Source organism: Pristiophorus japonicus, chromosome 7, assembly GCF_044704955.1.
Source record: "Pristiophorus japonicus isolate sPriJap1 chromosome 7, sPriJap1.hap1, whole genome shotgun sequence".
Taxonomy (NCBI): domain Eukaryota; kingdom Metazoa; phylum Chordata; class Chondrichthyes; family Pristiophoridae; genus Pristiophorus; species Pristiophorus japonicus.
In genome coordinates, this window is record NC_091983.1 from 48799024 (window position 1) to 48824691 (window position 25668).

A 25668-nucleotide genomic window follows, 5' to 3' on the forward strand; every position below is an offset into this window, starting at 1 on the left:
CAGAACCTTGCGGTACCCCACTAGTCACTGCCTGCCATTCTGAAAAGTACCCATTTACTCCTACTCTTTGCTTCCTGTCTGACAACCAGTTCTCAATCCATGTCAGTACACTACCCCCAATCCCATGTGCTCTAACTTTGCACATCAATCTCTTGTGTGGGACCTTGTCGAACGCCTTCTGAAAGTCCAAATATACCACATCAACTGGTTCTCCCTTATCCACTCTACTGGAAACATCCTCAAAAAATTCCAGAAGATTTGTCAAGCATGATTTCCCTTTCACAAATCCATGCTGACTTGGACCTATCATGTCACCTCTTTCCAAATGCACTGCTATGACATCCTTAATAATTGATTCCATCATTTTACCCACTACCGATGTCAGGCTGACCGGTCTATAATTCCCTGTTTTCTCTCTCCCTCCTTTTTTAAAAAGTGGGGTTACATTGGCTACCCTCCACTCCATAGGAACTGATCCAGAGTCAATGGAATGTTGGAAAATGACTGTCAACGCATCCACTATTTCCAAGGCCACCTCCTTAAGTACTCTGGGATGCAGTCCATCAGGCCCTGGGGATTTATCGGCCTTCAATCCCATCAATTTCCCCAACACAATTTCCCGGCTAATAAGGATTTCCCTCAGTTCCTCCTCCTTACTAGACCCCCCGACCCCTTTTATAACCGGAAGGTTGTTCGTGTCCTCCTTCGTGAATACCGAACCAAAGTACTTGTTCAATTGGTCCGCCATTTCTTTGTTCCCCGTTATGACTTCCCCTGATTCTGACTGCAGGGGACCTACATTTGTCTTTACTAACCTTTTTCTCTTTACATATCTATAGAAACTTTTGCAATCCGTCTTAATGTTCCCTGCAAGCTTCTTCTCATACTCCATTTTCCCTGCCCTAATCAAACCCTTTGTCCTCCTCTGCTGAGTTCTAAATTTCTCCCAGTCCCCAGGTTCGCTGCTATTTCTGGCCAATTTGTATGCCACTTCCTTGGCTTTAATACTATCCCTGATTTCCCTTGATAGCCACGGTTGAGCCACCTTCCCTTTTTTATTTCTATGCCAGACAGGAATGTACAATTGTTGTAGTTCATCCATGCGGTCTCTAAATGTCTGCCATTGCCCATCCACAGTCAACCCCTTAAGTATCATTCGCCAATCCATCTCAGCCAATTCACGCCTCATACCTTCAAAGTTAGCCTTCTTTAAGTTCTGGACCATGGTCTCTGAATTAACTGTTTCATTCTCCATCCTAATGCAGAATTCCACCATATTATGGTCACTCTTCCCCAAGGGGCCTTGCACAACGAGATTGCTAATTAATCCTTTCTCATTACATAACACCCAGTCTAAGATGGCCTCCCCCCTAGTTGGTTCCTCGACATATTGGTCTAAAAAACCATCCCTTATGCACTCCAGAAAATCCTCCTCCACCGTATTGCTTCCAGTTTGGTTAGCCCAATCTATGTGCATATTAAAGTCACCCATTATAACTGCTGCACCTTTATTGCACGCACCCCTAATTTCCTGTTTGATGCCCTCCCCAACATCACTACTACTGTTTGGAGGTCTGTACACAACTCCCACTAACGTTTTTTGCCCTTTGGTGTTCTGCAGCTCTACCCATATAGATTCCACATCATCCAAGCTAATGTCCTTCCTAACTATTGCCTTAATCTCCTCCTTAACCAGCAATGCTACCCCACCTCCTTTTCCTTTTATTCTATCCTTCCTGAATGTTGAATACCCCTGGATGTTGAGTTCCCAGCCCTGCTCATCCTGGAGCCACGTCTCCGTAATCCCAATCACATCATATTTGTTAACATCTATTTGCACAGTTAATTCATCCACCTTATTGCGGATACTCCTTGCATTAAGACACAAACCTTTAGGCTTGTTTTTTTAACACCCTCTGTCCTTTTAGAATTTTGCTGTACAATGGCCCTTTTTGTTCTTTGCCTTGGGTTTCTCTGCCCTCCACTTTTCCTCATCTCCTTTCTGTCTTTTGTTTTTGCCTCCTTTTTGTTTCCCTCTATCTCCCTGCATTGGTTCCCATCCCCGTGCCATATTAGTTTAACTCCTCCCCAACAGCACTAGCAAACACTCCCCCGAGGACATTGGTTCCGATTCTGCCCAGGTGCAGACCGTCCGGATTGTACTGGTCCCACCTCCCCCAGAACCGGTTCCAATGCCCCAGGAATTTGAATCCCTCCCTGCTGCACCATTGCTCAAGCCACGTATTCATCTGTGACCAGTAACCTTTATTAGCCAGCACTGAAGTGAAGAAGGTGGGTGGAGCTTCCCTTTTATACCTGAAAGTCCAGGTTAGGAGTAGTCTCCCACAAGTTCACCACCTAGTGGTTAGTGTTCTCACGGTGTACAACTTAGGTCAGTTTATACATGGGTTACAATGACAGTTGAATACATGACATTCTCCATCTGCCGTGTTGAGATTTTAACTCACATCTCTGGATTATGAGTCCAGGTCTCTGGATTACTAATCCAGCAACATAACTACTATGCTACCGTACCCAGGGTTAGATGAAGGAGGCTTGTGTGGAACATTAACACCAGCATAGACCCGTTGGGCCAAATGGCTTGTTTCTGTGCTGTAAATTCAATGTAATTCTCTGTAATGTTGCCTGAATCCAGTGTAAAGGCTCAACCTGGGTCTCTGTCAACTGGAGAGGTTTCGGATGGAGAGAGGGGTCGAGTCTCTTTGTGAACTGGAAGGTTTTGGGATGGGACGGGGAAGAGCATACATCTGGGAAGCTTTGGGGATGGAGTGAAAGTGTGCATCTGTGCACTGGGACTTAGAGGGGAAAGAGTGCCTCAGCAATTGCATCTGTGAAGGGAAGGATGGCTGTTCAGAGCCAGTAGTTTTCTGGAAAGTGATAGTATGGTTAGTCAGATGAATGCAGATAATTCCAAAGGTTACTAATTGTTGCTATAACTTATTAAATTTTTTAAAAATCTATCAATGTGAAATGAAAAGGGATTTTGATTACAAACTTTTTAATGCAAAAATTCAACATATTCTGCAGGAACATTTCTTTGATGTAATGTTCCAATAAATACTCAAATTAGTGTGGTAGTAATTAGCTGCCTTTATTTCCAGACGCTCTAGAATATTCCTAGAATAACAAAAGCAATACAAGAGGAGATATTGGAGTGTAATTGTCACAATGTCTTTGCTCCCATCAGGGGACCCTCCAGTGTTCAATTGACAATTTGCCAGTGCCATACGTATCACTTGGCACCGCCTGCAGCAGGTACAAGCAGTGAGAAGATTATCAAGAAGTGAAGTGGCAGCCAGATCCCTTGAGAGCACCTGAACTGCTGCTCCAGAAAATAAAACGTGTACAGATCTGCAAACAGTGCCCAAACCTGGCTTTGAATTAAAATTAGATGACCTCTGGGGCAAAACAGGGAATCAATTCTGATGTGACAAGTGGAACACAGTGAAACTTGTGTCCAATGATCAACTATGACATAAGGTTGTCTTAGTGGAGAGATCAGATATAATTGTTCCTTTCTTAGTAATCAGAAGTGGCATTGATATACATCATGTCCTGATTTCTGCCTATAACTAACGGCAAAAATCCTACAGCAACAGATGTTACCCATTTCCCTTTACTGGGTGCGATCACTAGGAAGACAGGAGCTGTAGTTTAGGAGAGTCAATTTGCAAAGAGTTAAGATGGCGTTTACACTTTCTCATCACCAAATTCATGAGTCAGGGCTACTAATGGCAGAGACAAGTGCAACCAGAAGCTGGACTTATCTCAACAATGTGAATAGCTATAGCCTTCTTCACTGTTCCTATAGCTTGGCGTCCTGTCATATCATGTCAGCCTTCAGAAATGTTGTTAGTCATCTGCAAAAATAAGAAAGTAAAGTCAGGGGTCCCTGGATGATAAAACAGATAGAGAATATAATGATGCAAAGGTAATCCAAAAGTCTTCTATAGGCATATAAAAAGTAAAAGAGTAGCAGGAGCAGAGGTGGGACCAATTAGGGATCAAAAAAGAGACCTTCACATGGAGGCAGAGAGTATGGCTGAGGTACTAAATGAGTACTTTGCATCTGTCTTCACTAAGAAAGAGGATGCTGTCATAGACATTGTGAAGGAGGAGGTAGTGAAGACACTTGATAGAATAAAAATTGATAAAGAAGAGGTATTAGAAAGGCTGGTTGTACTTAAAGTAGATAAATCACCAGGAGCGGATGGGATGCATCCTAGGATGCTACGGGAATTGAGGGCGGAAATCGTGGAGGTACTGGCCATAATATTCCAATCCTCCATAGATATGGGAGTGGTGCCAGAGGACTGGAAAATTGCAAATGTTACACCATTGTTCAAAAAAGGGTGTAAAGATAAACACAGCAACTACAGGCCAGTCAGTTTAACCTCAGTAGTGGGGAAGCTTTTAGAAATGGTGATCAGGGACAAAATTAACAGTCACTTGGATAAGTGTGGATTAATTAAGGAAATCCAGCACAGATTTGTTAAAGGCAAATCTTGTTTAACCAACTTGATGGAGTTTTTGATGTGGTAACAGAGAGGGTTGATGAGGGTAATGTGATTGACATAGTGTACATGGATTTCCAAAACGCGCTCAACCAAGTGCTACATGATAGATTTGCCAGCAAAGTTGAAGCCCATGGAATAAAAGGAATAGTGGCAGCATGGATATGACATTGGCTAACTGACAGGATACAGAGAGTAATAGTGAACGGTTGTTTTTCGAAAAGGAGGAAGGTGTTCCCCAGGGGTTGGTTCGAGGACCACTGCTTTTCTTGATATATTAATGACTTGGATGTGGGTGTACAGGGCACAATTTAAAAATTTGCAGATGACACAAAACTTGAAAGTATAGTGAACAGTGAGGAAGAGAGTGATAGACTTCAGGAAGACATAGACAGGTTGGTGAAATGGGCGGACATGTGCAGATTAAATTTAACACAGGAAAGTGTGAAGTGATATTTTAGTAGAAAGAATGGGGAGAGGACATATAAACTAAATCATACAATCCTAAATGGCATGCACCAGCAGAGAGACCTGGGGATATATGTGGATTGAAGGTGGCAGGGCAGGTTGAGAAAGCAGTTGGAAGGGCTTACGGGATCCTGGACTTCATATTTAGAGGTACTGAGTGCAAAAGTGATAAACCTGTATAAAACAATGGTTCGGCCCCAACTGGAGTATTATGTCCAATTCTGGGCATCACACTTTGCGTAGGATGTAAAGGCCTTAGAGAAGATGCAGTAAAGATTTACGAGAAGGATTCCAGGAATGAGGGACTTCAGTTACATTGATAGACTGGAGAAGCTGGGGTTGTTCTCCTTGGATTGAAGATTGAGAGAAGATTTGATCGAGGTGTTCAAATTGATGAAGGGTCTGGACAGAGTAGATAAAGAGAAACTGTTCTCATTGGCAGATGGGTCGAGAACCCGAGGTGTGTAAGGGGTTCTCGGAGAGTGTTGTTGTGCCTTGGGTGTCTCTCTCTGGGCTTCTGCCCTCACAGCTTATGCCTGGCCTGTGAGGTACCCTGAGTGTTGCAAGAGCACCCCTGGAGAGACTGTGTCCACAGCTTATGAAGGGGGTTTTGAGACTCGTGCGTCCCCACAGCTTATGCCTAGCCTGTGAGGCACCTGTGAGTGTCAAACACTTCTAACCCCTTCTTCCCTAGCCTGTCTTTTCGAGGCGTTTTCGAGGTGCTCCTAGCTTCCCTTACACTATTCTGACATAAGACTCACGATCAGGAGATCTAATACAATAAAACTGAGACAAAGTGATTCCAAGAGGAACTTAGGCTTCCAATTTATTTGACAAGGCGTATCTCAACAAACACCAAACACCAACAAAACAATCCCCCTAAATCCCACTAAACGGACACAACGAAAATCTTTACACAAGTTTAGCAGTACAATGCCCAACCTCCCACCTTTCCTGGCCTAACTGAGTTGGGAGTTCCGGGGACCAGAGGTTATACTCACTACTGTGCCTTCTGCAGCCTGGTGGTTTGTTTCTTCTATCTTCGGTGTCTTCGGACACTGGTTTTCCTTCAGTGTCAAGATGGCTGAAATATGGCCACTTTTATGCAGCAAGTTTGCACTGCAGCCTTGGTGTAGATGAATGAATAGGTTGCATATTTGGTCCTGTATCCAACAAATGCTGTTGTGCCTGAGAAAGAGCAGGTTTTTAGTGGGTAGGAGGATTAAATAAGAGGAAAGATAAGACATGAGAGAATCAATTAAAATTAAATTTGCTGCTTGGACATATGATTTATTCAATGTACACAGATGATGTCTTAATAACATGGATATACTACAAATGGATATACTATAAATTGTACATTCCCTTTTCTGGATATTTAAGTGTTAAATTTCTGAGGTTGGGTTAGCTATTTTTTTTCATCCACTACAGATGGCGATAAAGTCATTCCTGTCCATCATAGGAGAAATCGTAACCACAGTCCCTTGGCACTAATATTTTATTATTGGAACAGCCATTACGTGGTCTGACTGTACAGATGGTCTTTCATGCAGAGTTCTCTGTAATCTGAAAATGTATATAATTCACTAATCCTTCATGATCCTCTTTATTTAATTCATACATGATCAATCCAGCGAAACAGACTGAATTTTGAATGAAAAATGCAACTGTCGTGGTGACTGTAACCAAGTGAGACAAAAATAGATTTGGCTGTTATTAACTCGGTAAAAGAATCAATGATCTTGGTTGCATTAAATAATATATTCCAGCATGCACAGTCCTCTCCAAATTTAATGATTAGATAGTACCCTCAAATTTAATGATTAGATAGTACCATAATCCTGAAAAACATCTGAGCAGTTTTACATGCAAGCAGGCGTTATGAAAGTCAGCTAATTATCTATCATGGTCAAATAAAATTAATCTCGCTCTTATAAACTCAGGAGCGCTTGCACAGTCACAGGAGTCAGTGCACTGTGCAGGTAAGAGGGTAATAATCAGGGCAATAATCAGGTCAAACATTCACAGGTTAGTGACACCCATTCCTATCACTTGCGCGTGTCTATTTACTTTTCAAACTCGTTACATAACTCATAACATTAATCGTTACAAATTTCTACATTTTTTTATTTGTAAAACATTTCTCTTGTGAAAAGATTTTTGTTTTTTGTGATTTTTCAGGTGGTAATGCTAGCGGGGCAGCCCTGATACAGCCTGGAAAAAGTTTGTGCCCTCGTCTGCAAAATTCAGCAAAAAATGAGGTTCCCTGATCGGGGGTGCAAAATCAGGCGTTACACAAGGAAGTTTTTGCGCCCCAGCCGAAAATTGCGACGTTAAAAAAGTTTTGGTTGATTTAAGGAACTTCATTGTTGTTCAGTGCCCTGCAACATAACATTGTATATTGTATGGTTTTATTTTGGTGGGGAAGTTATTGTTACTTTGTTGCAGTAAAATTTATGAGTCATCCTATGCCATTGGTTGTCTTGTATATCATTCCAACGTTCATCGGAGATTTGCTTTCATGGGGGCACATAGCGTGTCCAGTATTAGCTCCATCCCTAGTTTCCTCCATTTAGGCTGGTGACGTGTGACTCTTGGTCCAGCTGCATCTCCACTGTGCCTCCCTGTGGATGGTGTGGCTATCCAATGGGACTTCACAAGGCTCCTCTTCATCGTCCTCCTCCTCCTGAGGTGGGCCTGTAATCCCTACTACACACTACAATTTATTTCGATACCTGTTGAGGGGAATATTGAAGGCAGTCATCCAGGCAGAATCCAGAGTGGTCCAAGCATTGGTCTGCCTGTAGGAGATGGCATATCTCTGTCAGCACTTCCTTTCAGAAGTGCAACCTTCTCACATACTGCTCCTCAGAGAGCTGGAAGTATGAGCTTTGGTAGCTGTAAACCTGTGGGGGTTAAGCCCTCCTCCCCAGACATCTTCGGCCTCTCTTCATCCATGAGCCGACATGGCCAAGAGCCCTTCTTCTAACTTGACGCCGTCTGATAATAGCATGGAGCATGATACACTGGTGAACTAGTAATGCCTCCCTTAAATTTTCTCACTCACCTTGAAGAACAATGTAATGGCAGATAAAAGTGCCCGTTTGCAAGTCAGAGCTTCACGCAGCATGATGTGCGCAACCATTGCAGTCAATGTGACCTGGAACTTAGAATCCTTATCCTGCCATTTAAAATATTACCGCCTGCTACACCCTGGGAACGCCTGGTTTTTCAAACGTTTCCTGGGGTGGAAGTTAAATGAGGCGCTAGGGCCGAATTTTGCATCCGGGCCACTAACGGAGCCATGATCTCAGTGAAACTAGAGGGCGGGCGGTTGGTTTTTGCACCACCGCAAACCATGAGCTGAATTTGCCAGCCGGGCGCTAAAAGCTGGACGCCCAGCATTACACCTAGAAACATCGTTTACCGTCCATGTAGGGCATAAACAGAGGAGCAAACGAGCCGAAAATCCAGCCATTGAGACCCTAAGATTCTGTGGCGGTTTTCCTCATCATCCCACCATAATTTTGGCAGAAAATCAGTGGTAACCCTGGAGAAATAGCATCAGTGGCTTTTTTTAATGGTTTAGGCCATTTCTTTGCTGGTTCTGCTGATCCCCCACTGGAGAAGCCCACGGGAATGCCAGGTAGGAATGAGTAGGGAAAAGTCCATCATAAAATTGGGTTATTTTTCAAATTACAACAATCCAGCTTTCCTGGTAAATTTGATTTTGCACTTTAACTTTGTGACTTCTTAAATATGCATTTGTATGTGCAGCATAAAAGTCAAAAATATATATCAGTAGCTCTATCAGTTACACATCATGTATAGCAATAGACCTACGATATTACTCTTCTCAGCATGAGTAAGTCTGTAGAATTTCCTATGATTTTATTATTTATAGGAGTCTGCAGTTTGCATTGGCGGTATTCAACAGATATTCTTTTGCAAGGTGTTCGAAACTTTCAGCTATGTACAATGCATATTTTATATTGACTTCTGAGCAGAGAAAATGTTGCAAAGTATAAATTTTGTTTTTGCAAACGTTGAGAATGGTGGTGGACAATTAAACAATTAACGAGAGGAGGAGTCGCGTGAATATCCCCATCCTCAATGATGGCGGACCTCTGCACGCAAATGCAAAAGGCAAGGCTGAAGCATTTGAAACCATCTTTAGCTAGATGTGCCAAGTGGTTGATTTCTATCAGCCTGCTCCTGAAGTTCCCACCATCACAGAAGCCGGTCTTCAGCCAATTCAATTCACTCCATGTGATATCAAGAAATGGCTGAGCGCACTGAATGCAGCAAAGGCTATGGGCCCTGACAACATCCCGGCTTTTGTACTGAAAACTTGGTGGTCAGGGAGATGGTGGTTCAGGGGTGTAGATCATGGTGGTCGGGGGAGACGGTGTTCAGGGGAGGTGGTGGACATGGTCAGGGGGAGATGGTGGTCGGGCGAGTAGATCGTGGTTGGGGGAGTAGATCGTGGTTGGGGGAGTAGATCGTGGTCAGGGGGAGATGGTGGTCGGGCGAGTAGATCGTGGTTGGGGGAGTAGATCGTGGTCAGGGGGAGATGGTGGTGGGGGGGTATAGATCGTGGTCAGGGTGAGAAGATTGTGGTCAGGGAAGATGATGGACATGGGGTAGATCGTGGTCAGGGTGTAGATTGTGGTGGGGAGGAAGGGGGAGGAGGCGGTGGGGGGGAGATCATGGTCAGGCGATCCAATCGCAGGTGGGGGAGCGAGATCGCGGTGGGTGGGTGTTTACTGGGTAGCTTGTTGGGCCTGCAGCAAACACTCTTGCTCCTCCTGGCCTACAAGCAGTGATGTAAAGGCACTTACCTTATGGATCCAGCCTTTCTCACCTCCTTTTACCTCTTGGGTTTGCCAAGGCCCAGGAAGCCCGGCCAGCATAGATTAAAATGAAGGCACGTGGCCTCCTTAAAAGGATTCAACGACTGACCCGCCTCCTGCGAGCAAATTGGTCGCACCCCTCTTGTCCCGCCTCCGTTAAAATAGAAGTGGGCGGGATCGAGGCAGGTTGGGTTCCTGTTTCAGATTTTTAATGTTTCAACCTCCCACTTGATGCAGACCCACCCATTTTTGGGATTAAAATTATCACCAAAGAAAAGAACTGAGAGTCGGGGAGGTTCGGAAGAATCAGGCAAAAGCAAAAGAATGAAGGATACATTTAATTATTTCATGATGAATATGCTACATTTTACTCATGGAGTAACATAAGCAGAAAAGAAGGATCAAGGAGCATTAAAAATGATTTTTTCATTAAAGAAGATATATTTTCTGGTTAAGTGGACAGAAGAAATTTAGAAAATTCAGAATCACATTTCGATTATTTTTTCAGTTACAGTTTTAATGAACATTTGTAACTCAAAGGCTTAAAGAACAGACAACACAAGGAGATTTATAGCAAGTAGATTTGAATTTTACTGCAATATACTCAGATATTTCAATTTAATGCCAGAAAAATGTATATGTTGCAGATCATTAGGTGAACTAATCGTCATTGAGTTTTGACTGCTGAGTGGCATTGGAAGAGTGTTCACTGATATTCTGTGCCTATGTGTGATAAAGTTACAGAAAAAGGCTCTTTCTAAATTGCCATTATGAACCAATAACAATTTAGTAAAGTAGATTTTCTTGAATTTTAGCAAGGAAAAGGCATCTGGAGATTGAAGATGGTGGTGCTTAAGTTGCTGGTGATGGCATCTCTCAGATACAACTTAGCTGAAGAGCTGTTCGAGATAAAAAAATATATACAACTCCTGTTACATTGGTAGCAGAACTGTTAAATTTAAAATGGATTACAGGTTCAAATCTATCTACAGCTACTAATAGTAAATATTCCGGCTTACTTTGTGCTGCAATTATAGGACCTCAATGGCATTAAAGCAGCCAGATATGCCTCATACTTTAATCAGCGCTTGGAGTTCGATTCCAGGACTAAGGTCTGCATTCTTACTCCAGTATGATCTGCAGTACTTGCAGAGAGTGTTTAATGGGAGCAGTCAACAACCTGGAATGCAGTCATCTCAAAGATTTTAATTGTAAAGCTTGCTCTTTTCCCATTATTTAATATACATACACTATTATGTTTAACATATTAATTAAATCGATTGTTATTATTTCAGCTGTGTCACAGTGTCAGCTGTGGCTCAGTTGGTAGCACACTCGTCTCTGAATTATTCCAATGATTTGAGCACATAAATCTCGGCTGACACTCCAGTGCAGTACTGAGGGAGTGCTTTACTGTCGGAGGTGTTGTCTTTCGGATGAGATATTAAACCGAGGCCCCGTCTGCTCTCTCAGCTGGATGTAAAAGATTCCATGGCACTATTTTGAAGAAGAGCAGGGGAGTTATCCCTGGTGTCCTGGCCAATATTTATCCCTCAATCAACATAACAAAAACAGTCATTACAGTATCACTTTGCTATTTGTGGGAGCTTGCTGTGCACAAATTGGCTGCCGCGTTTCCCATATTACAACGTTGACTACACTCCAAAAGTAATTCATTGGCTGTAAAGCACTTTGAGACATCTGATGGCTGTGAAATATGCTATATAAATGCAAGTCTTTCTTTCTTTATATCCCATAAACCATAAAAAATATAATTTCTACAAAACATGGCTACACATATTGCAATTACCTTGAAATCAAGGGCTTACCTTTTAAAGTGTTTTCAAGCCCAGTGAAGACATTACTGATTATGGTGCAGGTGTATTCCTCCTCTTAATATTTGTAACGTGATTGCTGTTTTGTACAACTGTACAAACTATCAACGTGTGCGCTGTTCTGCTCTGACTTGTATAGATTTCTCATAATTCCTTCTTGACTTCTTATCAGAATCTATTATTGTGTGACATATCACATGTCTACTTACGTTTTAACAGAAATCTAAGTTCACTAAAGTAGTCAGGTCAGCTATTAAACCTGCTCCTGTAATGGCAGTAGACAGTACTACCTATAATTGGTTAACATCAGTTAAGTAACCCAGCCAACACCAGAAAATGCCACCGGCTGCGGGCAGATGAGTGCCTGGAGGAGAATAGTGAGACCCTTGAGGGAGGAAATGCATCAAAATGCAGATGAGCCAATCCTTGAATTAAGCAACGGCATCCACAATCTTGAGCCATGACTCAACTTCAGTACAGAACAAGTCAACAAAAGAACAAAAGCATCGACAATAGTCGACCGATGATGATAAGGTTCACAATGTTGTCATGTTCCAGAGTGTTGTTAAAAAGCTTGAATGTTAAATCTTAAGTTTTATATTATTCTATTCCAAATTGGGGTGGTGGGGGGTGGGGTGGCGGGGGGAGGAACTGGCATGAACTGAACTTAAAAATTGAACACAATGTGGGTTAAACTTCTATTCTAAGGATCTTCTATTAAAGGCTGTCCACAAGATGATGGCATTCAAATTCAGTAGAGAAAGGGAAAAATATTTAATTTGTGAGCTTTGTGCTCATGTATGAGTATATAGTATTAGACACACTGAGAAGCTAATAAGTACACATTTCTGAATTTTTAGTTGATGTAATAGCCCTCTGTGCTGGTTATTTTTTTTAATTTTATCTGTCTAATTGGTTATTTATGAAATCTGGACATTAATAATGTAAGGTGCTGTGAATTATTCCAGACATAAACCAATACTGGATGCACTGGAGTAGCTTTCAGATTAGATGGTGTTTCTGATGCATCTCATTTATTCCATACAGGCACCGTCATCACCTTCTTCACCTTCAGCTAATGAACCAAAATATGAGAAGCGTTGGCTAGATACCTTATCGGTCCCTTTGTCGATGGCTCGAGTCTCAAGGTACAGAACTGGAGCAGATCAATTAAGGTTTGTAATCCAGAGAGACAAAGACTGAGCAAATTGGAACATTTCTGATATTGTTTGTGAACAGATGTTTAGGTATGTTAGGGGACAGAGTCCTTTACAATGATGAGAAATTATTACATTTCCATAGCAATGTACAAAGTTACCAGAAGATGCAGTTTGCTTTGGATTAATTGTGTTTATGTTTGCCGAGATATGAAGTAATGTATAATGAAGTTAAATATAACAGTTTCTTACCTAAACTAGTCCACAGCAACCTCAAGCATACTGATGTATAATCACAAAGCAAGTCAATACTTTCTCCTTTTGGAAAAAATGAACTCGATTTTAATAGGAGTATGAAATTGGGTCTAAAAACAGAACCATTTCTCAGCTTCTTAATATTGACAAACCCCTGTTGGTTGCTCACAATAACATAAGAACATAAGAATTAGGAGCAGCAGTAGGCCATTCGGCCCCTCGAGCCTGCTCCACCATTCAATTATATCATGGCTGATCTTCTACCTCAACTGAATCTTGGAACTCCCTCTCTAACAGCATTGTGGGAGTACCTTCACCACACGGACTGCAGCGGTTCAAGAAGGCGGCTCACCACCACCTTCTCAAGGGCAATTAGGGATGGGCAATAAATGCTGGCCTTGTCAGCGCCGCCCACATCCAGGAACAAAGAAAAAAAATCAATTAAAGGTGGATTACTGTTGGTAAGGAATGTGCAGATTGGCAGATGTTTGTAAATATCTGAGTCCTAGTCAGGAAAAAACCCAGCATAAAATGACAGATTTTTTAAATACTTTAGACACCTTGAAGTACGAGATATGAGTCCCCCCAAGCATTTATCCTTAGCCCCCTCCTATTTGCAATCTGCATGCTGCCATATGGCAACATCATCTAAAAACATGACACCAGTTTCCACATGTACGTTGACGACACCCAGCTCTACCTCATCAGCACTTCAATCAACCCCAACTCTGCCTCTGAGTTGTCATACTTACTGTCCAACATCCAGTACTGGACAAAACAACATTTTCATTAATTAAATATTGCAAAGGTCAAAGCCATTGTTTTCGGTCACTGTCACGAACTCCATTCCCTATCCAGCAATTCCATTCCCCTCCCTGGCCAGTTGCTCAGGCTGCACCAGTTTGTATGAAATTTTATTTGACCCAAAGCTAAGCTTCTGACCACATCCTTGTGTCCAAATCCATCCATGGCCTCAGCCTTCGCTATCTCTGTAACTTGCTCCAGTCGTACATTCCTCTTCCAACTCTGGCTTCTTGTGTAACTCTGAACTAACTATCGGGAGGGTGACTCTTAATACAATCACTATCACTATCACTAATGAAGTAGCACTCAGTAAAATAATGGGAAAAATGGCGGACAAGTCCCATGACTTGATGGCTTATATCCTCGGGTCTTAAAAGAAGTGGCTGCAGAGATAATGGATGCATTGGTTGTAATCAACCAAAATTCCCTGGATTCTGAGGGGGTCCCAGCGGATTGGAAAACTGCAAATGTAATGTCACTATTTAAAAAAGGGGGCAGTCAAAAAGCAGAAAACTATAGACCAGTTATCCTAACATCTGTTCTTGGGAAAATGCTGGAGTCCATTATTAAGGAAGCAGTAGTGGGACATTTGGAAAAGCATAATTCAATCAAGCAGAGTCGGCATGGTTTTATGAAAGGGAAATCATGTTTGACAAATTTGCTGGAGTTCTTTGAGATTGTAATGAGCAGAGTGGATAAGTGGATGTGGTGTATTTGGATTTCCTTAAGGCATTCAATAAGGTGCCACATAAAGGGTTACTGCACAAGATAAAAGTTCACGGGGTTGGGGGTAATATATTAGCATGGATAGTGGATTGCCTAACGAACAGAAAACAGAGAGTCGGGATGAATGGATTATTTTCCAGTTGGCAAATGGTAATTAGTGGGGTGCCGCAATGATCGGTGCTGGGTCCTCAACTATTTACAATCTATATTGTAAGACTACCTAACCCCACCATAAAGCATTGCCCCCCCCCACCCGGTCATCAAGATCCACGGCACGGCTCTGGCCAAGGTGGACCACTTTCCATACCTTGGGAGCCTATTATCAGCAAGGACAGACATCGATGACGAGGTTCAACACCACCTCCAGTGCGCCAGCGCAGCCTTCGGCCACCTGAGGAAAAGAGTGTTCGAAGATCAGGCCCTCAAATCTGCCACCAAGCTCATGGTCTACAGGGCTGCCCTCCTGTATGGCTCAAAGACGTGGGCCATATATAGTAGACACCTCAAATCGCTGGAGAAATACCACCAACGATGTCTGCACAAGATCCTGCAAATCCCCTGGGATCACAGACCCACCAACGCTAGCTTCTTCGATCAGGTCAACATCCCCAGCATCGAAACACTGACCAAAGTCGACCAGCTATGTTGGGCAGGCCACATTGTTTGCATGCCTGACACAAGACTCCCAAAGCAAGCGCTCTACTCGGAACTCCTACACAGCAAGTGAGGACAGAGGAAAGGTTTCAAGGACACCCTTAAAGCCTCCTTGATAAAATGCAACATCCCCATCAACATCTGGAAGTCCCTGGCCAAAGACCAGTGAAGAAAGTGCATCCGGGAGGGCGCTGAGCCCCTCCAGTCTCATCACTGAGAGCATGCAGAAAACAAGCGCAGACAGTGGAAGGAGCATGCGGCAAACAAGTCCCACCCAACATTTCCTTCAACGACTGTCTGTCCCACCTGTGACAGAGACTGTGGTTCCCATATTGGACTGTTTAGTCACCTAAGAACTCACTTTTAGAGTGGAAGCAAGTCTTCCTTGATTTCGAGGGACTGCCTATGATGATGGTATTAATGACTTGGATGAAGGGACCGAGTGTAATGTAGCCAAGTGTGCTGATGATACAAAGATGAGTGGGAAAGCAAATTGTGAGGAGGACACAAAAAATCTGCAAAGGGATATAGACAGGCTAAGTGAGTGGACAAAAATTTGTCAGATGGAGTATAATGTAGGAAAATGTGAGGTTATCCACTTTGACAGAAAAAATAGAAAAGCAAATTATAATTTAAATCGAGAAAAATTGTAAAGTGCTGCAGTACAGAGGGACCTGGGAGTCCTTGCGCATGAGACACAAAAAGTTAGTATGCAGGTACAGCAAGTAATCAGGAAGGCAATGAAATGTTGGCCTTTATTGCAAGGGGGATAGAGTATAAAAGCAGAGAAGTCCTGCTATAACTGTACAGAGTATTGGTGAGGCCACATCTAGAGTACTGCGTCATTTTTGGTCTCCGTATTTAAGGAAGGGCACACTTGCATTGGAGGCTGTTCAGAGAAGGTTCACTAGGTTGATTCTGGAGATGAGGGGGTTGACTTATGAAGATAGATTGAGTAGGTTGGGCCTATACACATTGGAGTTCAGAAGAATGAGGTGATCTTATCTAAACATATAAGATAATGAGGGGGCTCGACAAGGTGGATGCAGAGAGGATATTTCCACTCATAGGGGAAACTAAAACTAGAGGACATAGTCTCAGAATAAAGGGCTGCCCATTTAAAACTGAGACGAGGAGGAATTTCTTCTCTCAGAGGGTTGGAAATCTATGGAATTCTCTGCCCCAGAGAGCTGTGGCGGCTGGGTCATTGAATATATTTAAGGCGGGGATAAACAGATTTTTCAGCGATAAGGGAATAAAGGGTTATGGGGAGCGGGCAGGGAAGTGGAGCTGAGTCCATGATCAGATAATCCATGATCATATTAAATGGCGGAGCAGGCTCGAGGGGCCAGGTGGCCTACTCCTGCTCCTATTTTTATGTTCTTATGTTCTTATGACCTCTCACTGCTATTGAACATGAAGTTATATAAAAATGCAGTCTGGAACTTTCATCTGTGCTTTTCGGTTGTAACGCAAAGTTATGAGCTACCGATTTTCTGTTCGCTAGCTATAGCTTGAGGTAGTGAGTTGCCCTGTGGGAATCCCTCAGTATTTATGTTACTTGGAAGAGGAAGAAGGAAATGAGGGATGAAGCGATGCTAGGAATATCATATAGCACCCAGAGGACTGCACCCACCTGCTTTTATGCTCTCAACTGCATGTAGAAATAAAGGCAGACCGCGTAACAGTGGAGGCTAGGATTCATCAGCAGACTATGATAAAGTTGAGCCACATGCTGCATTTTGACTTGCAGGTCAATTCCAGTATAAGCACAGCACTGCATGTGGCTGATAAGGGTACTGTAGCCTTTAATTTTTATGCTTCAGGATTATTGCCACTGGAGACCCAGAAACTTCTAGTCAGTTAGTAGTGCACAGATGTTTCGAGCAGGTGACAGATGCATTATTTTGCCAGAAATAGCAACTTTGTCACTTTCCCCATGGGCAATCAGCTAGAAAGAACTTGCACTTATACAGCGTCTTTTATGTCCTCAGTACGACCCAAAGTGCTTCACAGCCAATGAAGTTTTGTTGAAATGTAGTCGCACTGCCTTTTATCACACTGCAGGATTCCCCAAAGTCCCGGACAATATTGATGGCATCTATGTAGCCCTAGGTGCTCCAGCACACAATAGATGTGCAAATAGATGTTAACAAATATGATGGGATTGGGATTACGGAGACGTGGCTCCAGGATGAGCAGGGCTGGGAACTCAACATCCAGGGGTATTCAACATTCAGGAAGGATAGAATAAAAGGAAAAGGAGGTGGGGTAGCATTGCTGGTTAAGGAGGAGATTAAGGCAATAGTTAGGAAGGACATTAGCTTGGATGATGTGGAATCTATATGGGTAGAGCTGCAGAACACCAAAGGGCAAAAAACGTTAGTGGGAGTTGTGTGCAGACCTCCAAACAGTAGTAGTGATGTTGGGGAGGGCATCAAACAGGAAATTAGGGGTGCGTGCAATAAAGGTGCAGCAGTTATAATGGGTGACTTTAATATGCACATAGATTGGGCTAACCAAACTGGAAGCAATACGGTGGAGGAGGATTTTCTGTAGTGCATAAGGGATGGTTTTTTAGACCAATATGTCGAGGAACCAACTAGGGGGGAGGCCATCTTAGACTGGGTGTTATGTAATGAGAAAGGATTAATTAGCAATCTCGTTGTGCGAGGCCCCTTGGGGAAGAGTGACCATAATATGGTGGAATTCTGCATTAGGATGGAGAATGAAACAGTTAATTCAGAGACCATGGTCCAGAACTTAAAGAAGGCTAACTTTGAAGGTATGAGGCGTGAATTGGCTGAGATGGATTGGCGAATGATACTTAAGGGGTTGACTGTGGATGGGCAATGGCAGACATTTAGAGACCGCATGGATGAACTACAACAATTGTACATTCCTGTCTGGCATAGAAATAAAAAAGGGAAGGTGGCTCAACCGTGGCTATCAAGGGAAATCAGGGATAGTATTAAAGCCAAGGAAGTGGCATACAAATTGGCCAGAAATAGCAGCGAACCTGGGGACTGGGAGAAATTTAGAACTCAGCAGAGGAGGACAAAGGGTTTGATTAGGGCAGGGAAAATGGAGTATGAGAAGAAGCTTGCAGGGAACATTAAGACGGATTGCAAAAGTTTCTATAGATATGTAAAGAGAAAAAGGTTAGTAAAGACAAATGTAGGTCCCCTGCAGTCAGAATCAGGGGAAGTCATAACGGGGAACAAAGAAATGGCGGACCAATTGAACAAGTACTTTGGTTCGGTATTCACGAAGGAGGACACGAACAACCTTCCGGTTATAAAAGGGGTCGGGGGGTCTAGTAAGGAGGAGGAACTGAGGGAAATCCTTATTAGCCGGGAAATTGTGTTGGGGAAATTGATGGGATTGAAGGCCGATAAATCCCCAGGGCCTGATGGACTGCATCCCAGAGTACTTAAGGAGGTGGCCTTGGAAATAGTGGATGCGTTGACAGTCATTTTCCAACATTCCATTGACTCTGGATCAGTTCCTATGGAGTGGAGGGTAGCCAATGTAACCCCACTTTTTAAAAAAGGAGGGAGAGAGAAAACAGGGAATTATAGACCGGTCAGCCTGACATCGGTAGTGGGTAAAATGATGGAATCAATTATTAAGGATGTCATAGCAGTGCATTTGGAAAGAGGTGACATGATAGGTCCAAGTCAGCATGGATTTGTGAAAGGGAAATCATGCTTGACAAATCTTCTGGAATTTTTTGAGGATGTTTCCAGTAGAGTGGATAAGGGAGAACCAGTTGATGTGGTATATTTGGACTTTCAGAAGGCGTTCGACAAGGTCCCACACAAGAGATTGATGTGCAAAGTTAGAGCACATGGGATTGGGGGTAGTGTACTGACATGGATTGAGAACTGGTTGTCAGACAGGAAGCAAAGAGTAGGAGTAAATGGGTACTTTTCAGAATGGCAGGCAGTGACTAGTGGGGTACCGCAAGGTTCTGTGCTGGGGCCCCAGCTGTTTACACTGTACATTAATGATTTAGATGAGGGGATTAAATGTAGTATCTCCAAATTTGCGGATGACACTAAGTTGGGTAGCAGTGTGAGCTGCGAGGAGGATGCTGTGAGGCTGCAGAGCGACTTGGATAGGTTAGGTGAGTGGGCAAATGCATGGCAGATGAAGTATAATGTGGATAAATGTGAGGTTATCCACTTTGGTGGTAAAAACAGAGAGACAGACTATTATCTGAATGGTGACAGATTAGGAAAAGGGGAGGTGCAAAGAGACCTGGGTGTCATGGTACATCAGTCATTGAAGGTTGGCATGCAGGTGCAGCAGGTGGTTAAGAAAGCAAATGGCATGTTGGCCTTCATAGCAAGGGGATTTGAGTACAGGGGCAGGGAGGTGTTGCTACAGTTGTACAGGGCATTGGTGAGGCCACACCTGGAGTATTGTGTACAGTTTTGGTCTCCTAACCTGAGGAAGGACATTCTTGCTATTGAGGGAGTGCAGCGAAGGTTCACCAGACTGATTCCCGGGATGGCGGGACTGACCTATCAAGAAAGACTGGATCAACTGGGCTTGTATTCACTGGAGTTCAGAAGAATGAGAGGGGACCTCATAGAAACATATAAAATTCTGACGGGGTTAGACAGGTTAGATGCAGGAAGAATGTTCCCAATGTTGGGGAAGTCCAGAACCAGGGGTCACAGTCTAAGGATAAGGGGTAAGCCATTTAGGACCGAGATGCGGAGGAACTTCTTCACCCAGAGAGTGGTGAACCTGTGGAATTCTCTACCACAGAAAGTTGTTGAGGCCAATTCACTAAATATATTCAAAAAGGAGTTAGATGAGGTCCTTACTGCTAGGGGGATCAAGGGGTATGGCGAGAAAGCAGGAATGGGGTACTGAAGTTGAATGTTCAGCCATGAACTCATTGAATGGCGGTGCAGGCTAGAAAGGCCGAATGGCCTACTCCTGCACCTATTTTCTATGTTTCTATGTTTCTATAACGATTCATGAAACATAAGGGCCTTCACTCCATCAATATGCAGCATTTGCATGAGGTCATGCAGGTGAATTTTCACTTCCCATAAAGCAGTATTGGTGCTTTTATTTTAAGACAATCTACCATGCCCAATTGTCCGATGCAAAAAGAGCAGTGCTAGGTTAGCTCCTAGGAGACCAAAGCTATCTTCTGGAGCTCTACAACACCTCTACAACAGCTGCGTACAACTGCTGAGCACATGTATAATGAGATGTCTGAATCTATCACAGTCATCGCTGAGTACTCAAAGCTCACTGAAGAATCTGGGAGATGCATACACCTCATGATAATGCAAAATCTCAGACTGAAATGTCCTACAGTACATGTGATACAATGTTACCATCCAAAAAGACACAAAATGGAACAACTGAAGGAGGAAAGCAATGAAGAGCAGCAAGGAGATAACCAAGAGGAAGTGCAGAAGGCTGAAAATACAGCTGCTGAACCACCTTTGTTGGTAGCTAGAGCCTTCTCATAATTACCTCAAAACATCTCTCCCTATATCTTCATCAGCCCCTCAGCAAATACACCTTTACCTACTACTGATCTGCCAAAGATGTCATCCCTTTCACCTGCTGAAATACTATCGAACACGATAACAGGAACACTCTGTGGACACAGTAATACTAAAGGCAAATCATTTTTAATCTCTTAAATATAATCTTTATGTATAACTAGTATTTGGTACCCAGTACTTTCCCTTGGTTACAACCTATTATAATGCCTCTTGTTATTGCTTCCTCAGTTACAGGGGAATGTGAGTTGGCTTTTTGCTCTGTATCTGTGAGTAGATCGTGAGTTGAAATGGCTCTTGACCTGTGAGCATAAGCCCAAGGTAGCCCAGGTGCAGGCTTTCTGGTACATGCAAAGTAATTCGAATATCAGAGAGGGTGGCAGAAAGGTCCAGATATATTGGCCCTGAATTCGCGACCCCACGGGCGCATATGAGGTGCGCAGGTGCCCATAGGGGCCCCACAAGTTCCGAGTTTAGGCATGTGAAGTGCATGCGCCTAAACCTGGAACTTGCGATCTGTCAAGAATCCTCTTGCAGATCGCATGCATCTGAAGGTAAAGGGCTCTGTGGGAGGAGAGTTGAGTTATTTGCCCAACTTCTGCCCAGCGAATGCCCTAGAAATTCTTACGACACAACAGTGTAAGACTTTTAAAGGAGAGAAAAATATTATTTTTTCAATAATTTAAACATTTTAAATCCTATTAAATAAGGTAAGTTTATTTTTAGACCCTTTAAAATATGTACATTTATTTTTCAAAAAATTAAATTTTTGTTTTAAATAATGAATTAAATTCCATTTTGATAAATTTTAAATATGTGATTTTTAAAAAAATATATTTGTAGTACTTTGTGTGTTTTAGGGGTGTTCCCAATCATACTTATGGTGAGTTCTACAGAATTCACTATAAGTATGAATGGTGATCTCCCTACTTGGGTTGGGCCGGCCCACGTAATCCCAGGGACGTGTACGAAGTGCCTAGGTCCCTGGGATATGTGGGCCTCCATGCAGGCCTTCGCATAGAGGCCCAGGACCAGACATCTCTGTATCTCCAGGACCACCAGGTAAATTCGTAGAAATTTTTCAGGTCGGAGGCATCCGTCCGCGGGAAGCCTCCGACCGCAATTTCTGGTCCATTGTTTTCATGGCAGACAACAGCATTATTCCTGCATGCCTATTCGCAAACCTGTCCAAGTCATACGGGAAGAAGGCCTGTTGTATATTGTAGTACAAGGCCTCTATGGCAGTAATCTGAGAATTTACTAACGATGCTATGACTGGCCTTATGGCCTCTGCAATAGGAAGTGGGGCTCCACTGCAGATGGCCTTGGAGTCCCCAAAATCTTTATGGTGAGTATGAATGTAGTCTGGCCCTCTAGACAGCAGACTGTGCCTCTTCTACCATCACCTACTTCTTCTCTCTCATGTTCTGTATATTATCCACTGGATTCTCCTTTAGCTCACATTCAAAATCTCTCATGAAGGATTTATCTGTGCCGATGCTTGTGGATGGTGGGGTGGGGTGGGAGGAGGGGATGGTGGTGGTGCTACATTTCAGTCTTGTTCAGTGTTGCTGACACTTGGCAACGCTTCATGTGCCACACTTAGAAAAAGATAAGTGAAACATGTGTTGTAATGATACCTTAAGGAGAACTCTTCAGATATAACCTTCAATAGAGTGAATAACATTGAATTATGCTTCAGTGTATGGCTTGGTACCAGTAAGTGAATAGGATGAGCAATAAAGAATTAATACAAACCCTAAATTGGTGCCTCGTACTCTCCTACTTTCTCATCTCCAAATAACATAAAGGCCTCTGCCAAGGATCGCCTGGGCTGCCTTCTCAAAGGAAATAAGAGGTAACAGGTTGGGAAGGATAGGGAGGGAATACATTCCCCCATGCAGGTTTTCTTTCTCTCTCTCTCATTATATGCACAGTAGCAAAAAGGAAAAAAATTGAATTACTATGAGGATATACAGGGATATCCATATGCCAATGTGAAACTCATTAATGGGTGTGATTGCAGGAACCTGCGTCATGCATTAAATGTAGATGGAATTGTCAGCGGGTAAAGCATTTAAGGATGTGAAGGAAGGAACGCGTGAAGAGGGAAGTAGCTGTTATGAAGTGTACCCTGCTGCATAATAGGGATTCATGGGATGCAGTCAAAGCACTGTAAGACAGTGGGCCAGAAAGTCACCACCGTAAGGATCAATTTAGCTACATTTCTTGGAGCTAAAAGTTTTTTTTTGAACTAAATAAATTTAGGGCCATTTTGCTAGTTTCGCCAGTGGTGTAACGCTGTCCTTAAAAAATAAGGGCCAATTTTTTTGAGAATCGTTTTTGTGACGTCACTCAGGGTCAAACCCAACGATAACGCCATTTTTTGCTAGTTTCCCTAATAAGGACATTTTAAAGGACAATGCTAAATACCGTTTTTAAAAAGCTTGCCATACGTAGTTGAGTCCAATCGAAATCAGCGTCAATGGCAGCATCTTGGAAAATGGAGCTGAGTTACAACTTTTGCATTTACAGATTGAACTTTTTGTGAGTTTATAATTCGCTTTTACGGACATTTAACAACTTTTAAAGAACAGGGGCTATTCTAACGGCCATATGTGCTTATGCTCTCCTGGTTTTTCATCGAAGAAGGATTATTCGGCAGCATTATCTGCGTAATCAAAGAGGTCGCAGACATATGGGGAGGAGGCCTTACCCCCAACGAGTTTACAGGGAACAGCGCTCATACCTGAACCTGACTGAGGCACAGCGCATTAGAAGGCTGCGCTTTCGAAAAGAAGTGGTCACAGAGATATGCCAGCTCATAAAGGCAGACATACAGCATAGAATCGTGAGGCGGACTGCACTGACTGTCGAGGTGACTGCAGCACTTGCCTTCTATGCCTCCGGCTCCTTTCAGGCATCAGCTGGGGACATATGCTGCATCTCGTGAGAGTGGAGAGTACCAATTCAAACTGTCACAGGACAGAGAGTAGAGAGCACCAGTTCAAATTGTCACAGGACAAAGAGTGGAGAGCAGCAGTTCAAATTGTCACAGGAGCATCCAGTCGTGCCCTGGTAACTGCCCCCAAAGGAAGTGGAGTGTGAGAAATTGCACTCCGCTTCCATTGAGGGGTGGTAAGGCCAATTCTGCGGCGGGAGCAGGACTTCCACGCTAGGGGCTAAAATTCCCGTCCCCAGAAGGTTACCGCCCCCAAGATGGGAGCCTGTGCGGGGAGACAGAGGGAAGTTGAGGAGAGACGGGGGCGGGGGATGAAGGGGAGAGTGGTGGAGATGGGGGACAGAGAAATCCAGGGCGGGGAACAGGAGGGGCCACATTGCAGCGGAGGTCTGGGGGGGGGCGAAGTGTGTTGGAGGGGCGGGCCTGGGGACTCTGTGCCTCGGTGCGGGGAGTGTTCAGAGTGGGGTGGACGGGTTGACTGCGCAGATGGCGGTTGGTGGATGTGGTGTGGTTGGCGTCGCGGGGGCGTGGCTCCGGGGTGGCCGGGGCTGGGGGCTCGACATCCGGGGGTGTTCGGCATTTGGGAAGGATTCTGACGGGACGGGGCGGGTTGGGTGCGGGGGGAGTGTTCCCGGTGTTGGGTGGGTCCAGAGCCGGGGGGAGGTGGGGCACGCTCTTGGGATGGGGGGGTGGGCTGTTTGGGGCTGGGATTGGGAGAGACTTCTTCACTCGGGGAGCTGTTGGCCTGTGGGGTTCCCTGCCGCGGAGAGTTGTTGATGCCAGTTCATTGGATGTGTTCGGGAGGGAGTTGGATGTGGTCCTTGTGGCTGGGGGGGGGGGGTCGGGGGGTGTGGAGGGGGAGTGGGGGTGGGGGGTGCTGGGGTGGGTGATCAGCCATGATCTTGTTGAATGGTGGTGCAGGCTTGAAGGGCCGAATGGCCTACTCCTGCACCTATTTTCTATGTTTCTATGTTTCTATCTCGCAGTTCGCTACACATTGCTCGCTGCATTCACCAGGTGACTGCTGCACTGTTTGCACGCAGGGATGACTTCATTAACTTCCCACTGACCAGGGAAGCACAGAATGAGAGGGCTATAGGCTTTGCACAAATCGCTGGCTTCCCGAAGTTTCAGGCTGCCATTGACTGTACGCACATCGCCCTGCGAGCACCTTTACAGGAGCCAGAGGTTTACTGGAACCGAAAGGGATTCCACTCGCTGAACATACAGATCATCTGCGACCATACTCAGTGTATCATGGCAGTAGATGCAAAATATCCAGGGAGCATCCATGATTCTTTCATCTTGCGTGAGAGCAGTGTCTGACCGATGTTTGAGCAGCAACCAGAAGGCCAGAACTGGATGCTGGGGGACAAAGGTTATGGGCTGGCCACCTGGCTCATGACTCTCTCCCCCCCCCCCCCCCCGCCCCCGGCCTCCGCAACCCTTAGACAAATGGCGAGCGTCGCTACAATATGTGTCACATAGCTACACACAACATCATCAAGAAAACAATTGGAATGCTAAAGCAGCATTTCCGATGCCTAGACCACTCTGGAGGCTACCTGCAATACTCCCCTCAGCAGGTGGTGAGTTCGCTGCACAACTTAGACACCATGAGGGAACAGGAGGACATTCCAGAACCAGTTCAGGTGAGGGGGGCAGGAAGGAGGAGGCTGATGACGAGAACAATGCGGAGGAGGAGGAGGAACCTATGGCACCACTACAACCCGCAGGACGACGGGGGAGGAGGCCTCGTGGATGTTACGCCATTGCAAGAGCGTTGCATCAGCAGCTGATACTTCACCGCTTTGCATGAAGGCCAAACGCCACGTTTCATCATTGTATCCCACCATGTTGACTATTTCCCCCTGTTATTCTG

At 44.2% G+C, this 25668-nt stretch overlaps 1 protein-coding gene across 1 annotated transcript in view; it reads left to right on the forward strand.

Moving 5' to 3' along the window:
• The window catches only part of sntg2 (syntrophin, gamma 2), a 403287-nt gene that overhangs the window by 201843 nt on the left and 175776 nt on the right, over positions 1–25668 (forward strand). Inside the window, exon 9 of the mRNA XM_070884354.1 lies at positions 12739–12866. Coding sequence (XP_070740455.1) covers positions 12739–12866 — 128 coding nt within the window. The remainder of the gene's footprint in view (positions 1–12738; positions 12867–25668) is intronic.